Source organism: Coregonus clupeaformis, chromosome 6 (assembly GCF_020615455.1).
Source record: "Coregonus clupeaformis isolate EN_2021a chromosome 6, ASM2061545v1, whole genome shotgun sequence".
NCBI classification, from domain to species: Eukaryota; Metazoa; Chordata; class Actinopteri; order Salmoniformes; family Salmonidae; genus Coregonus; species Coregonus clupeaformis.
The window spans coordinates 4,115,215-4,132,482 of NC_059197.1; the positions used below are offsets into that span (position 1 = coordinate 4,115,215).

The 17,268-nt window shown below is 47.5% G+C and overlaps 1 protein-coding gene across 2 annotated transcripts in view; it reads right to left on the reverse strand.

Moving 5' to 3' along the window:
• The window catches only part of LOC121567314 (sodium/potassium-transporting ATPase subunit beta-3), a 48,218-nt gene extending 32,672 nt beyond the window's left edge, over window positions 1-15,546 (reverse strand). The window contains exon 1 of one of the 2 annotated variants that reach the window (XM_041877260.2): window positions 15,220-15,544. In XM_041877260.2, coding sequence (XP_041733194.1) covers window positions 15,220-15,340 — 121 coding nt within the window. In that variant the 5' untranslated portion in view covers window positions 15,341-15,544. Of the gene's footprint in view, window positions 1-15,219 lie in introns of both variants that reach the window. The other variant, XM_041877261.2, reaches the window with a different exon arrangement.
• Window positions 15,547-17,268: the final 1,722 nt, after the last annotated feature.

The window sequence follows — 17,268 nt, forward strand, 5'->3', positions numbered from 1 at the left end:
AAGGTCCCCCTGCTCAAGAAAGCACATATACAGGCCCGTCTGAAGTTTGCCAATGAACATCTGAATGATTCACACGAGAACTGGGTGAAAGTGTTGTGGTCAGATGAGACCAAAATCGAGCTCTTTGCCATCAACTCAACTCGCCGTGTTTGGAAGAGGAGGAATGCTACCTATGACCCCAAGAACACCATCAAACATGGAGGTGGAAACATTATGCTTTGGGGGTGTTTTTCTGCTAAGGGGACAGGACAACTTCACCGCATTAAAGGGACGATGGACGGGGCCCTGTACCGTCAAATCTTGGGTGAGAACCTCCTTCCCTCAGCCAGGGCATTGAAAATGGGTTGTGGATGGGTATTCCAGCATGACAATGCCCAAAACACACGGCCAAGGCAACAAAGGAGTGGCTCAAGAAGAAGCACATTAAGGTCCTGGAGTGGCCTAGCCAGTCTCCAGACCTTAATCCTATAGAAAATCTGTGGAGGGAGCCGAAGGTTTGAGTTGCCAAACGTCAGCCTCGAAACCTTAACGACTTGGAGAAGATCTGCAAAGAGGAGTGGAACAAAATCCCTCCTGAGATGTGTGCAAACCTGGTGGCCAACTACAAGAAACGTCTGACCTACTGACATACTTATTTCCCTCATTAAAATGCAAATCAATTTATAACGTGTTTTTCTGGATTTTTTTGTTGTTATTCTGTCTCTCACTGTTCAAATAAACCTACCATTAAAATTATAGACTGACCATGTCTTTGTCAGTGGGCAAACGTACAAAATCAGCACGGGATCAAATCCTTTTTTCCCTCACTGTATATATCCTACTCTCACCACTCCCCCCCCTTGACCCCTCTTCCTCTACTTTCTTCACTACCTCCGCATATGACAGCTTCTTCTCTACTCTTACCCTGGAAACATCAACCTGCTTCTCTCGCACTGGACATGTCTGATCCCCAGCCCCATGGCCACCCCTACAATTAGTACATACCACTACTTTCCCCACTGCTTCACACTCCTTAGTCTCATGCCGTTCTGAACACTTCTCACACCTTGGAATCTCCCTCCTACATACTGCCACATGCCCATAAATTTGACACCTGTAACATCGTAACGTACTTGGCACATACGCTTGCACAGGATAACTTATATATCCTAACTTCACTTTATCTGGCAAAGACTCAACTTCAAAACTCAAAAGAACAGACAATGACTCTTCTGTTTCCCCACTCTCGCCACCCTGTTTACGTCGCACCAAACGACGAGCATCACACACACCGGGAATCTTCTCCTTCAGTTGATCCATTTTTACATTTACTGCTACCCCAGTAATCACTCCTCTCAATGGCACCCTTTTCTTAAGAGCGAAACAATTCACAATTCTTTCCCCCATTTGTTTAACTCTAAGCGCCTTCTCCCTCTGCCCAACAGAAACACAAACAATTATCACTAGACCACTTCTGGTTACCCTCACCGATTCCACTATACCCAACGCTTTTTTCACCCATCTTGAAACCACAAATGGATCAGCCAAAAGGCAAGGGTCCACTTTTTCCACAAACTTCACTCCTACAGTCACAGACTCATCTTTATCCTGACCCTCTGCGCAGGCCTCTGGCTCCGAGCACGTCACCACACCTACCACCTCCGATACTTCACCCTCTTCCATTTCTACTCCTGTCTTCAGCTCACTGCTTACATTTCCTACCACTCTTCTTTAACAAACCTTCTCCCGCCATTTTTTACAGACTCAAACACAGTCTTCCTCCCTCTCTCTCTTAGACATCCTCTGCCTCTCTTTTTCCCTCCATTCCTCCTCGTTCATCCAAGTATCCAAGTATACGTCCATGATAATACTGCATTTCTCCTAACCAATATCTATTTCTTGCCGTCTCAAAGGACTCCATTTTTCCCCTTCCTTTCCCTTCCGGCGTCTATTCTATCCTCAACCTCACAGTCCACAATGACCTCTTCATTGCTCCCTCCGGCATCCATTCTATCCTCTGGACTTGTGTCGACATCTTGGCCTTCGTCTTCTATCTGAAAATATTTGGTCCGCCACACAGTCCCCAATCGCCCGCCAAAGGATTGTTGTTAGTGTCCGCCTCCTTTTAAATGAAGCCCGCCTTGGGGGAGTGACGGGGGCCAGAGCACGAAGCACCGCCCAACACAAGTTATAGACTGGAAAAGAATGGTCTGCTTGTATATTTAGCAATGAATCCGCTGATAGGAACATTGCTGAAATAATTTCAATGTCTCTATTGAACAAGGACAACCATATCTACCCCCACAAAAATTTATAGTGTGATCGGTATAACATAGAGCCTTCGCGAAATGCCACAAAGCAGGACTACATGTCTTTTTAGATACCCCACCCCCCCCACCCCACTGTAGAAGTGTCAATGTTTTTACCAACCATGATGCACACATTCACTAGGCACATGTTGTAACATTAGAGAGTGTCTACATCATTGGCCTTTTGCTTTGGTTGGGCCTTTAACTCTATTACTGCCGGCCTCAGCCTCAGCTGTGATGTGTGTATGTGTGTGTGTGTTTGTTTGTGTGTGAGAGAGAGTGTTGGTGTCATTGCACATTCAACTGTTGAGCTATTTTAAGCCTGATTAATGAGCATTGACTATCAAGGTCTTCAGGAATAAAGTTGCAAAGCCTTGTCTGTGGTTCTTCTCCATCCATTTGTCATGTTCAAATAAAATACATGTGTATTTGTCACATGCTTTGTAAACAACAGGTGTAGACTAACAGTGATATGCTTGCTTACAAGTCCTTTTCCAACAATGCAGAGTAAAAAATGTTTTTGAAATAGTGACACAAAAAATAAATACACAGTGAATAACAAATAACATTAATGAGTAACATTCCACTGGTTGAATCAACGATGTTTCCACATCAATTCAATGCAATTACGTTGAACCAATGTGGAATAGACGTTGAATTGACGTCTGTGCCAGTGGGATGGCTATATACAGGGAGTAACAGTGTCGAGTCGATGTGCAAGGGGTACGAGGTAATTGAGGTAGCTACAGTTGAAGTCAGAAGTTTACATACACTTAGGTTGGAGTCATTGAAACTCGTTTTTTCAACCACTCCACAAATTTCTTGTTAACAAACTATAGTTTTGGCAAGTCGGTTAGGACATCTACTTTGTGCATGACACAAGTCATTTTTCCAACAATTGTTTACAGACAGATTATTTCACTTATAATTCACTGTATCACAATTCCAGTGGATCAGAAGTTTACATACACTAAGTTGACTGTGCCTTTAAACAGCTTGGAAAATTCCAGAAAATGATGTCATGGCTTTAGAAGCTTCTGATAGGCTAATTGACATCATTTGAGTCAATTGGCGGCCGTCATACCGCTCAGGAAGGTCACTCGTTCTGTCTCCTAGAAATGAACGTACTTTGGTGCGAAAAGTGCATATCAATCCCAGAACAATAGCAAAGGACCTTGTGAAGATGCTGGAGGAAACAGGTACAAAAGTATCTATATCCACAGCAAAACGAGTCCTATATTGACATAACCTGAAAGGCCGCTCAGCAAGGAAGAAGCCACTGCTCCAAAACCGCCATAAAAAAGCCAGACTACGGTTTGCAACTGCACATGGGGACAAAGATCGTACTTTTTAGAGAAATGTTCTCTGGTCTGATGAAACAAAAATATAACTGTTTGGCCATAATGACCATCGTTATGTTTGGAGGAAAAAGGGGAAGGCTTGCAAGCGAAAGAACACCATCCCAACCGTGAAGCACGGGGGTGGCAGCATCATGCTGTGGGGGTGCTTTGCTGCAGGAGGGACTGGTGCACTTCAGAAAATAGATGGCATCATGAGGAAGGAAAATTATGTGGCTATACAGTGGGGAAAAAAAGTATTTAGTCAGCCACCAATTGTGCAAGTTCTCCCACTTAAAAAGATGAGAGAGGCCTGTAATTTTCATCATAGGTACACGTCAACTATGACAGACAAAATTAGATTTTTTTTCTTCCGAAAATCACATTGTAGGATTTTTAATGAATTGATTAGCAAATTATGGTGGAAAATAAGTATTTGGTCAATAACAAAAGTTTCTCAATACTTTGTTTTATACCCTTTGTTGGCAATGACACAGGTCAAACGTTTTCTGTAAGTCTTCACAAGGTTTTCACACACTGTTGCTGGTATTTTGGCCCATTCCTCCATGCAGATCTCCTCTAGAGCAGTGATGTTTTGGGGCTGTCGCTGGGCAACACGGACTTTCAACTCCCTCCAAAGATTTTCTATGGGGTTGAGATCTGGAGACTGGCTAGGCCACTCCAGGACCTTGAAATGTTTATTACGAAGCCACTCCTTCGTTGCCCGGGCGGTGTGTTTGGGATCATTGTCATGCTGAAAGACCCAGCCACGTTTCATCTTCAATGCCCTTGCTGATGGAAGGAGGTTTTCACTCAAAATCTCACGATACATGGCCCCATTCATTCTTTCCTTTACACGGATCAGTCGTCCTGGTCCCTTTGCAGAAAAACAGCCCCAAAGCATGATGTTTCCACCCCCATGCTTCACAGTAGGTATGGTGTTCTTTGGATGCAACTCAGCATTCTTTGTCCTCCAAACACGACGAGTTGAGTTTTACCAAAAAGTTCTATTTTGGTTTCATCTGACCATATGACATTCTCCCAATCCTCTTCTGGATCATCCAAATGCACTCTAGCAAACTTCAGACGGGCCTGGACATGTACTGGCTTAAGCAGGGGGACACGTCTGGCACTGCAGGATTTGAGTCCCTGGCAGCGTAGTGTGTTACTGATGGTAGGCTTTGTTACTTTGGTCCCAGCTCTCTGCAGGTCATTCACTAGGTCCCCCCGTGTGGTTCTGGGATTTTTGCTCATCGTTCTTGTGATCATTTTGACCCCACAGGGTGAGATCGATTAGTTACCGGAGTGTAACTCCAGTTCTATGAGTGGAGCGGAGCCCCATAGGGGAGCTCTGCTCCTATTGGTTTACCCTCTGCCCTAAGGCAGCATCAGCCTGAGACAAAATTATGCACACACCTGCAGCCAATAGAAGTATAGGTGTCCCTATAAGAGGGGATGCCTCCCCTCAATCTGCCTCCCGAGATATTTATCTTCAGCGAGACTAGAGAGGGTCGGCAGGGCCTTAAGTCCTATGGGGCTCCGCTCCACTCATAGAACTGGAGTTACACTCCGGTAACTAATCGTTCTATATCGTGGAGCTCCGCCCCATAGGGGAGCTCTGCTCCTATTGGTTTAAGGTTGGAGCGTAGCGCTCCAAAATGTACTCCCTGCCGAGCCCAACACTTCCCATCGAAACGAAAAGGTCAGGCCTAGCAATGGCTGCAACCAAGTCCCGCAGTACTGCAACTAAGAACCCATACGGGCGTCACAATATACCGCGTCATCGGTTAAAGACCCGCCCGACCTAGTCCAATGGCAATGCCAATGACTAGTGGGCAGATCACCAGGATATAAGCCATACTAATCTGTACTAGCAGACAGATCCTGTGAAAACACTACCGACCACTAATGGAATGACACCAAGTGTCACTCTACATTGTGTACACGGTAGACCGCCTCACTCACTCAATGGAATCCCAGAGATTAGTGGGCATGAACAAAACATGGGTCATACTAAAACTGAACAAGCAGATAGATGACCTCACATTCTGTCAAATCAACACATGCCTCTACTGTACTGAACCTGTCAGTCAGGAGTCATGCCACAAAATATGCTTTCCTATCCAAAGCGGACCTGATGGAAACCTAGTCCATAGTCCTGCTTTTTCCTCTCTTCCTAGCTCAAGATCTCCCTTCAGCTATGCTGAGTACAGACCGAGCCAAAGAGTCAGAAAACATATCCATCAAAAACACGTCTTCCTAACCAAAGCGGACCTGATGGAAACCTGTGTCCACAGTCCTGCTTCTCCTCTATTTCTTGCTCAAGATCTCCCTTCAGCCACGCTGAGTACAGATCGAGCCAGAGAGTTAGAAGACATATCTAAGAGATAGAAACGGATAAATGGAGACGGCGTCGACCATGATGCTGCTCTACATATATCCTCTACCCCTGTTCCTCTGAAAAGGGCAGTAGAAGCTGCTACTCCACGAGTGGAGTGAGCTCTGATACCCTGAGGCAATTGTCGCCCCGCTGCCTCGTAAGCTGTCTCAATGCCCTCACAAAGCCAGTGAGACAATCGCTGTTTTGAAAGTGGTCTACCTAGTGCAGCCGCACCGTGACACACAAACAACTGAGGCGATGACCTAATCGCTGCTGTGCGCTCAACGTAACACGCCAAAGCGCGTACTGGGCACAGGCGATGGAGCTTTTCCTCACTCCTCTCTCTATGAGGAGGAGGAGAAAATGCCCACAGCTCCACGGTCTGTGACCTATATGAACTCTTAATAACCTTCGGCACAAATGCCGGGTTAGGGACGTAACACTGCTCTGCTCAGGTCACCATTGATGGCCAGGCAGTCAGGTCTCGTCGAAAGAGCACACAAATCACTGACCCGCTTAGCTGTAGTCAAAGCGAGCAACAGTGCTGTCTTCATAGACAGCATCTTGAGGGGTATTTGATTCAATGGCTCGAACGGCGACTTACATAGCGCTTCGAGTACCAAAGCCAAATCCCACTGAGGAAGCGTGACTCTAGGTGTTGGCCTAAGTCGCCGCGTTCCTAATAGGAAGCGTTTCACTAGAGGGTGGCTAAAGACATTGTCTCTGCCAAACCCCTCATGACAAGCTGAAATCGCTGCTGCAAACACCCTAATAGTGGCAGGCGATCGTTGCTTATCAAACATGAGCTGTAGAAAGGAGAGAATACGCTCCACCTGACAGCTCATGGGGTCTACACCTTGTGTGACACACCATCGTGAAAACACGTTCCATCTACTGGCATACATCTTAGAAGTGGAACTGGCACGTGAACCCTGTATGGTCCTGATCACTGCATCAGATAACCCACGGCGCTCTAGCCTGTCCCTCTCAGCAGCCAGGCCTTCAGTGGTTGGCCAATTATGGGCAATCGCCCTATCGTGCCCCCCGCCTGAGACAACGCGTCCCGTCGATGTGGAATTGGCCAAGGTGGCGCAATCAACATCTGACTCATCTCCGCAAACCAAGGAGCCCCCGGGCGATCGGGGGCTATCAGTATCACTGACAGCCCTCCTGACCTCACCCTGGCTAACAGTGGGAGAATGCAGGACAGCGGAGGGAATGCATACAGGAGAACTCTCGGCCACGGTTGGTGCGCGAATGCGTCTCTTCCCAGTGGCGGTTTGTCCTGTTCCCTCAGAGAGAACCATAGAGGACATTGCGCGTTCACGCGTGACGCGAATAGGTCCACCTCGGCTCTCCCGAATTGTTCCCAAATTTGGAGAACAATGTCCGGATGCAGACACCACTCGTCGTCTCGAGGACCCCCTCTTGACATGAGGTCTGCTCCTACGTTCAAGTAGCCCGGAATGTGTGCTGCTCTCAATGAGCGAAGGTGCTCGTGAGCCCACAGCCACAATTCCTCTGCCGCCCGATGGAGAGCAGGAGACCTGACTCCTCCCTGGCGATTTATGTGAGCTACTGTGGTCCGGTTGTCTGACCAGACCAGCACATCGCGACCCTGAAGGGTAGACGCGAAGTGGGTCAGAACCAGTCGAACCGTTTCCAACTCCAAGAGGTTGATGTGACGACTCGAGAGAGGCCACACACCTCCTATCGCTTGAGACTGACATGTCCCTCCCCATCTCGTCAGAGACGCATCCGTGAACACTGGGATGTAGGAGGACACCTTGCCTATCGGGACTCCGTGCGTAAGAACGCGCGGGTTTCTCCAATAGTTCAGATCTGCACTGAGCGAGAGTGGAACCACCACCAACCGATGACGTTGACGCAATGGGTCTAGTCTTAGTTGGGCGAACCATCGCTGCATCCTGCGCATATGCAGGAGTCCCAGCGGAACCACAGAGTGGGCTGACGACATGAGACCCAAGAGTGACATGATCGACAGCGCCGTCACCGTGTGATTCGGACGACACTTCCTCAGGGCTAGCAACAAGGCTACCCTTCGGGGGTCCGAAATTCGAGCGCTCATCCTCACAGTGTCTAGCTGTATCCCCAGGTAGACAATCTGATGAGTGGGCCAGGGCGCGCTCTTTTTCCAATTCACAGCAAACCCCAGACTTGTGAGATGCATCACTGTCTGTGTTGTGTGAGTGATCGCCAGCTCTGCTGACGGGGCGAGAACCAGTAGGTCGTCCAGGTAGGCTAGTAGCCGTATTCCCTGACGATGCAACGGTTCCAATGCCGCCTCCACACACTTGGAAAATGTGCGAGGTGCCAGGGCGTACCCAAATGGCATCCTCGTGTATTCGTACGCCACCCCTTGAAAGGCGAACCGCAGAAACTTCCTGTGACGCGGCTGAACCGGCACATGAAAGTACGCGTCCTTTAGGTCTATGCTCGTACAAAAGTCCCCTCTCTGGACACATTCCAGCAGACGTTTTGTCGTTAGCATTCGGAAGGGCCGTTTGGTTATGCTCTCGTTGAGAATGCGTAAATCCAAAATCGGCCTCACTCCCCCCGTCTTTTTGGGCACTAGGAAATAAGGCGAATATAGCCCCTTGTTCCTTTGCTCCCGGGGAACTACTGTGACCGCCTCCTTCGCCAAAAGTTCCGTAATCTCTGACATCAGAGCGGCCACTTTGTCTGGCGTTTTCATCACCGTCTCCACCACTCCCCTGAATGGGGGTGGGGTCCGGTGGAATTGGAGAGCATAACCCTTCTGCAATGTCTGTTCTAGCCAGCGTGAGAGGGTACAGCTTCTTCGCCACTGCCAGCAATGCAGAGAAAGCGGCTGAGCACGAAGCTGTGGTGCATCCAGTAGGAAGGACCTGTATTCCTCTATGGCCCTTACCGCCACTGTTCCCCAACACTGAAGTGGTGGAACAGCCCAAGGTGGGCCTCCCGTGAAAGGGAGAGGAACCATCAATGCGTTCTGAGAGAGAAAGAGGAGCAGAGACGTCGGTTAAACTCGTAACCGTCGTATTCCTGCCCTCCTTGAACGCATCGCGGGTCTGAATTGCACTGACCGAGGCCACAGCCTGCGATAGGGCACCATCCCCGGCAAGCGATTGCGTCATCTTAGGTGACTGCAATTCGCTATTAGAGCCCTTCACTACAGCACTCCTAGAAGTCTGTAGTATGAGGTCTCTATGGGGTAAAACAAGGCGGCGCCTTGATACCCTCCTAACCTTCACCTTCTGTGTGTGTTCAACTCTGCACCCCTGGTGGGTTGATTCACACTCAGTGTGGTGAGTACTAGCTCGTTCTGTCAGAGGAGCCGATACATTGGTTATTCCCATAACCCTAGTAATCCGGCCCTCCGTGAATGTAGCATGGGTCTGAATCGCACTAACCGAGACCTTGGTCTGCGATAGTGCGCCATCCCCAGATAGCTGCTGTGTCACAATGTCTGGGGGCGCCGATACTCTGGACACCTTCGTGACCGTGGTAATCGGACCTTCCGTGAACGCAGCATGGGTCTGGCTCGTACTAGCAGAGACCTTAGTCTGTGCTAGTGCGCCATCCCCAAATAGCGGTTGCGTCATCATGTCAGAATCTGACAGAGACTGCTGCCTGCTATGTAAAGCACTTCTTATACGTGAAGTGTTATGGGTACCTACTCTGAGTGCCTGTTCAGCAACGCACCCTCGGTGGGCTGAACGGCTCTTAGAGTGGTAAGGAAGAGAGGGTGAGATTTGAACGCTCTCGGACGTATTATGGAAAAGGGCTCTTTTTTGACAAGGTCAGGTGGAGCCAACTCTTTATTGCATACATCAACAAAAGCAATCATATCACCCATCCCTTCAACCGAAGGGTGGGGGGGAACAGTGGATACGTTCGAAAACGAAGGATCCTCCATTCTCTCCCCCGCGTCCCGTCATGTACGCCTCCTCTTGCCTCCCTTGGAGGGCCAGGTCAGCGTCCTCGTCACCTCCCTCGCCGGCTGTAGTGGGGCTACTGTGGCTGCTGGAAGGGCGGGGCCCGTTCCCTTGCTGCCCGCGGCCGCCGGATGACGCCGATTACGCCGCCTCGCTGTAGACCCCGGTCTACTTTGAGGGGCGGAGGTAGATGGCCTCTGTGACGGAGCCGGGCCCAGTCGTCCTGCCAATGGCAGGTGCTTGGCCAGCTATTTCTTGTCCTCCTCCAGCTTTGAGAAACGCTCCGTCGCCTCTTTGACTGCGACCCCAAAGAGGCCGTTGTCAGAGAGGGGGCGTTCAGTAGAGACGTCCTGTCTGCCTCCTTCATGGAAGTCAAAGACAACCAGAGGTGTCGTTCCCCGACCACCGAAGTGGCCATTGACCTCCCCGCGCAGACTGCAGACGCCTGTGTTAGGTGAAGTATGGCGCCAGAAATTCTGGATGCCTCCTCCACCTCCTCCGGTGCCAGCTCTGTCTTACCCGTGGTTAAACGGGACAGAGCGGCTGCCAAGAGGGCAATGTTATTAGCTGCTGCTACAGCTTGGGCTCCCAACCCGAAGGACTTCTCCAACAGCGATGCTGTGAGACGGTCCTTCTGGGATGGCAACGTGGCCTTCTTGGAAGAGGGCCAAGGACTCGAACCCGGTACGAGATATGGCGCTCTCTAACCTGGGGATTCCCTGACCCTGGAACCTTCCTTCCACTCTCGTGAATGGGAGGTACGCTTTTACTGGCGAACGCGCCGCTAAAGGTGCCTCCCACGAGCCCTCAACGTATCTAGCCAAAGAAGGCATGGCAGGAGCCACTGGCTCTGCCGCCCTCCTTGGCCTGGAATAAGGACCGCCCTCCATCATATCAACCTCCGGTGCGGAGGGAAGAGGGGGCAGCTTTATATCCAGATGTCTAGCAGCTCTCTCAATGAGACCCGGAAAATCCGCTCTCAGAGAGGCTGCAACGAAAGACAGAGCTTCTGATCTCTCAGAGCTCGTGTCCCCTTCGCTATAGGGACTGCAAGCCCTCTCGCTTTCCAAAGGAAAGGGGGGCTTGAAAGTATGAGGGATGGGGTCTAACTGTTCCATCGGAACGCCAGACTCCTCCTCAAAGTCCCTATCTTCCCCCGAGTCTGCGCCGTCAGACGACGCCTCTGAAGCAGAGGCTAGTATAGACAGCACGTCCTCAAGGGGGATGTCCTCCCTGAAAAACGCCCAACGCTGCTTCCTCTCCTTTAAAGAAAGGAGGGCGCAGGAGGCGCAATTCGGGGGACTGCAGACGCCTTCCTTGGCATGCTGGGATCCCAAACACACGAAACATAGGTCGTGGTGGTCACCGGCCACCATGGAAGTGCATCTGCACTGAGCTCTGAAAAGAGCTTTTGGGGGTGGGAAATCTCCCGGTGTGCTCATTTAGACGACGTTGATGACTGGATATCAACGGCGTTTTCGTCCTGAGTCTTCGTGCTTCGTCTCTTCTTGGCTCTTCAGTCTAGTCGTCCAGTCGCTGAAGATAAAGGGAGGCAGATTGAGGGGAGGCATCCCCTCTTATAGGGACACCTATACTTCTATTGGCTGCAGGTGTGTGCATAATTTTGTCTCAGGCTGATGCTGCCTTAGGGCAGAGGGTAAACCAATAGGAGCAGAGCTCCCCTATGGGGCGGAGCTCCACGATATAGAACTTGCGTGGAGCCCCAGATCGAGGGAGATTATCAGTGGTCTTGTATGTCTTCCATTTCCTAATAATTGCTCCCACAGTTGATTTCTTCAAACCAAGCTGCTTACCTATTGCAGATTCAGTCTTCCCAGCCTGGTGCAGGTCTACAATTTTGTTTCTGGTGTCCTTTGACAGCTCTTTGGTCTTGGCCATAGTGGAGTTTGGAGTGTGACTGTTTGAGGTTGTGGACAGGTGTCTTTTATACTGATAACAAGTTCAAACAGGTGCCATTAATACAGGTAACGAGTGGAGGACAGAGGAGCCTCTTAAAGAAGAAGTTACAGGTCTGTGAGAGCCAGAAATCTTGCTTGTTTGTAGGTGACCAAATACTTATTTTCCACCATAATTTGCAAATAAATTCATTAAAAATCCTACAATGTGATCTTCTGGAAAGAACATTCTCAATTTGTCTGTCATAGTTGACGTGTACCTATGATGAAAATTACAGGCCTCTCTCATCTTTTTAAGTGGGAGAACTTGCACAATTGGTGGCTGACTAAATACATTTTTTCCCCACTGTATTGAAGCAACATCTCAAGACATCAGTCAGGAAGTTAAAGCTTGGTCGCAAATGGTCTTCCAAATGGACAATGACCCCAAGCATACTTCCAAAGTTGTGGCAAAATGGCTTAAGGACAACAAAGTCAAGGTATTGGAGTGGCCTTCACAAAGCCCTGACCTCAATCCTATAGAACATTTGTGGGAAAAACTGAAAAAATCATTTGCGAGCAAGGCCTACAAACCTGACTCAGTTACACCAGCTCTGTCAGGAGGAATGGCCCAAAATTCACCCAACTTATTGTGGGAAGCTTGTGGAAGGCTACCTGAAACGTTTGACCCAAGTTAAACAATTTAAAGGCAATGTTACCAAATACTAATTGAGTATATGTAAACTTCTGACCCACTGGGAATGTGATGAAAGAAATAAAAGCTGAAATAAATCATTCTCTCAACTATTATTCTGACATTTCACATTCTTAAAATAAAGTGGTGATCCTAACTGACCTAAGACAGGGAATTTTTACTAGGATTAAATGTCAGGAATTGTGAAAAACTGAGTTTAAATGTATTTGGCTAAGATGTATGTAAACTTCCGACTTCAACTGTATGTACATATAGGTAGAGGTAAAGTGACTAGGCAACAGGATAGATAAGACTGTAGCAACAGCGTATGTGGTGTGTGTGTGTGTGTGTGTGTGGCGTCAGTGTGCATGTGTGTGCATGTTATGTGTGTGTGGGCGTATGTAGTGTGTGTGTGTGTATGTGTGTGTGTTGGGGCGTCAGTGTAAGTATGTGTGAGTGTGTGGGTAGACTCCAGTGTGTGTGCATAGAGAGTTAGTGCAAAAAGAGATAATACAGGCAGTCCGGGTAGCCATTTGATTAGCTATATAGCAGTCTTGTGTAGCAGTCTTATGGCTTGGGGGTAGAAGCTGTTCAGGGTCCTGTTGGTTCCAGACTTGATGCACTGATACCGCTTGCCGTGTGGGGGTGGCTGGAGTATTGACAATTTTTGGGGCCTTCCTCTGACACCGCATGGTATAGAGGTCCTGGATGGCAGGTGTTGACTGAAGCCTAGTGTCATTGCACCTGTTCCTCAATGCCAGACACCTGTTAGAAGACCATGGGAGTTGCCTATCTCTACCTCCCCCACAACATCAGTAAGCCTACCATTTTCCCATGTCTGTAGCCTACTGGAGTCTAAACCATACTCAAGGGCATGTGTTGAGAAGGAATCAACTGAGCACAATGCTGCCACAGTTAACTTGCACAATTACAATCGCGCACAGATGCCCACCAACACATGCGCACACACAATCTTCTGCTCTAAAACCGAACTACAGCAGGCCTGCATTTAAGGGCCCAACAATTCTCTCAAATCTAAAACCGATTTATGCTCCCTGCAACTCAAGACCGGCGGAGAGAGAAAAAAATCACATTATTTCTCATTGACAAATTGTGTGCCTGCCGTGCAATATGAAAGATAATTGATTTGACCTTGAGAGAGAGCAAGAGAGAGCAAGAGACAGCGACAGAGCTTGATAGTAACATCATGCAAACACTGTTAGTACATGACAGCATGACTGCAGAATTTGTGATCTGGGCTAAGACTGTCAATTAATGAGCCTGTATTGCCATAACAGAACATAAACACAAATAGGTACTGGTAGGCCTACACTAATCCAACAGACAGTAGCTTGACAACTATGGGAGGAGTTCTAGGCCTATAGAAAATTGGGTTAGAAATTGTTTTTTTCAACATGCATATTAAAGTCAATACATTTTGTACCCTAGTATAAACCTATTGTATGCATTTATTGTAGGCCCTATGCAAATTTGACCAACAAACATCCCAATTCCGTTCTAAATCACTGGAATTTGAGGAGGATAGGACATAGAGCTCCATGAAAGATGATAGTGTTACATTTAAATGTCATGTCTTATAGAGTGACTGACAGCACGCGAGTAGTGTCCGAGAAATAGCGTCGCTCTATCACTGTTTTGCAGAAACAAAGTATCACTGTAACGGTAATCTATCGACATTTTCGCAACACAGTTTCAAATGAACCGCTCGTGTGCTTGAATGAATATGGATTAAAAAATTACATTAATTAAATAAGAAGGGTGATATGACAGGGGGAAACACTGTTTGCATGCCCCATACCCCTCGCCAGCCTCGTGCAAGACTGCTTCTCGAGACGATACAACGTGCTTTATAGGTTATTCTAAGAACAGTTTTAGCACTGATTAGGGGAAAGTGTTGGTAAGGCTACAGGATGATTATTATTTTTGCATAAATATAGTATACAGTCATCCCAGTGTATGTTAGTCCCATTACAATTGATTCCGATACATATTAGCCTACCGATCTGGTTAAGGCAACCTCGATTCGGCCTGTTAGGCTCTGTCATGGTTTTCTTAATGACAAATCGGTTTAAAAGCTTAATTACCCTACACTACATTCGCTACACTAGTGACCTAATAGCTAATAACTCGCAATCCCCTGGGTAAAAAAAAGCTTATTTCGAGGCATTTGTGGAAATATTGAGAGAGAGAAAATTATGGTACAATTTTAATTCCAATAGCCTATTTTAATTGCGGGGACATACGGCAACCATCTATTCTAGGCTATAGCCATCGCAGTTGAGTAAAATAAATTCAGTAGATCATTGACCGTAAGGAATAGACTGTAGCATAAGGAATATAAGGTTATAATGGGGGAAGAAGGTGCCTACAGAGGGGGGAAAAACATCCCGATACCGTTAGATCAGCTTTGATTGGCTGTTGCCATTATTGGGGCGCAAATCATGATGAACAAACGTCTCCGTTATGTAGGCCCAGTCTAAAAAACATAGGCTATTGAATAATTAAAATATATATGCAAATTAATATCCTAGGCTGCATTCACATTGATCACTGATTAAAGCCGATCAATGAGACTTTGTATGGCTCTGAATTGTCACATCAATGGGAAATATCATTTTTAAAAATATGCAAACCTGATCAGATCGTGTCCCAAACCGGTTTCTTACCCCAACTTTTAGCGGTTCGGCCAAACAACTCTCCTGTTCGTGGGTTGTAGATAGAATCTTTCCAGGAGGACGTCTGCGGTTTGTCTCCGTCGGTGGCGGGTGTCTCCTCCTTGGTCGACATGGTTGGCTTTGGGTTGTTCAAAATGATGACCGTATATGGTTATTATGTTATAACGCACAAACGGTCTATAAACGATGGATTGCCTCTGTTTTATATAAAAAAAAAGAATGGAGTGTGATTTCCGAGCCAATGTAGCCTAGTCTCTTCAAGTTACCCTCTCCACACGGCTACAGTACTGCAGCAACTGAGCTGGAGGAGAATTCTCGTTTGAAGCATCTCAGCGCATGCGCACTTTCGGCATTCAGGCTCCAGAAGAGGCATTCAAAACTCAGAGGACTGGTCACTGATTTGTTATTCATCATCTTAACGTTCTATTGCATTGAAGTAGGCTAGATTGATTTAGAAGAGGGATGGGCAACTTTGATGGGGGTGGGGGACACAGAAAAACGCAACTCATCATGAGCAGCAGTTAGCTGCAATTCTATACATTCTGCCATGGGGCAGAGAGAAGATTTTGTAATTTTCTAACTCATTTCATGCAATTCTACTTATTTTGCCATGGGGCAGAAAGAAACATTTGCAGTTTTACAGATAATTTCCCTGCAATTCTACACATTTTGCCATAGGGTGGAGGCAAATGTTTGCAGTTTTTTATATGGGCCCCACTCGGTCAGTAATTCGACCATGCTTACTACAAGTTTAGATAGCTGGCCACTAGACTAATTTACCAATCTAAAAATTTTTTGCTGACATGAGCTAATTGAGTGACTGCTGATGTGCAACCAAATTTCGAAATTGCACCTTGTGCATTCTGCTATTCTAACTCTCAACAGTAAGTTGAGACCCCGACTGAGTTTTTTTTTGGTGTGAGGCTGAGCCTTCTCAGGTCTCTCCTCCACCCGTTATGGGGTCTGAGCCCATAAACTCAGAGGTCACAAAGCGCAACATAGCTTCAGCGTGTAAATCAGCTAGTTAGATGCGTCGGCATCGAGTAATTGTCTCTGGCCCCCTCCCAGTTAGGGGGAGTCATGAGCTCTACAGCAGAGTCTCACAACTCAATCACTGGTTGAAAACTGTTTTCTGGCCCTCCCAAAAGATAGAATTTGTAGATAATTGGCCCTCTTTCTGTGACTCACCCACAAACAGGACCAAGCCTGGCCTTTTGAGGAGTGACGGACTCCATCCTAGCTGGAGGGGTGCTCTCATCTTATCAATGAACATAGACAGGGCTCTAACTCCTCTAGCTCCACAATGAGACAGGGTGCAGGCCAGGCAGCAGGCTCTTAGCCAGCCTGACAGCTTACTGGGGTCTGCCATTAGCACAGTCAGTGTAGTCAGCTCAGCTATCCCCATTGAGACCGTGTCTGTGCCTCGATCTAGGTTAAGCAAAACAAAACATGGCGGTTTTCGCCTTAGCAATCTCACTGGAATAAAGACCTCCTCCATTCCTGTCATTATTGAAAGAGATTGTGATATCTCACATCTCAAAATAGGGTTACTTAATGTTAGATCCCTCACTTCCAAGGCAGTAATAGTCAGTGAAATAATCACTGATCATATAATCTTGATGTGATTGGCCTGACTGAAACATGGCTCAAGCCTGAGGAATTTACTATGTTAAATGAGGCCTCTCCTCCTGGTTACACTAGTGACCATATCCCATGCGCATCCCGCAAATGGCGGAGGTGTTGCTAACATTTATGACAGCAAATCTAGTCATGAAATCTATGCAGCCTACTCAGTCACTTTTTATAGCTACTGTTTACAAGCCTCCTGGGCCATATACAGTGTTCCTCACTGAGTTCCCTGAATTCCTATTGGACCTTGTAGTCATGGCAGATAATATTCTAATTTTTGGTGACTTTAATATTCACATGGAAAAGTCCACAGACCCACTCCAAAAGGCTTTCGGAGCCACCATCGACTCAGTGGGTTTTGTCCAACATGTCTCCGGACCTACTCATTGCCACAGTCATACCATGGATCTA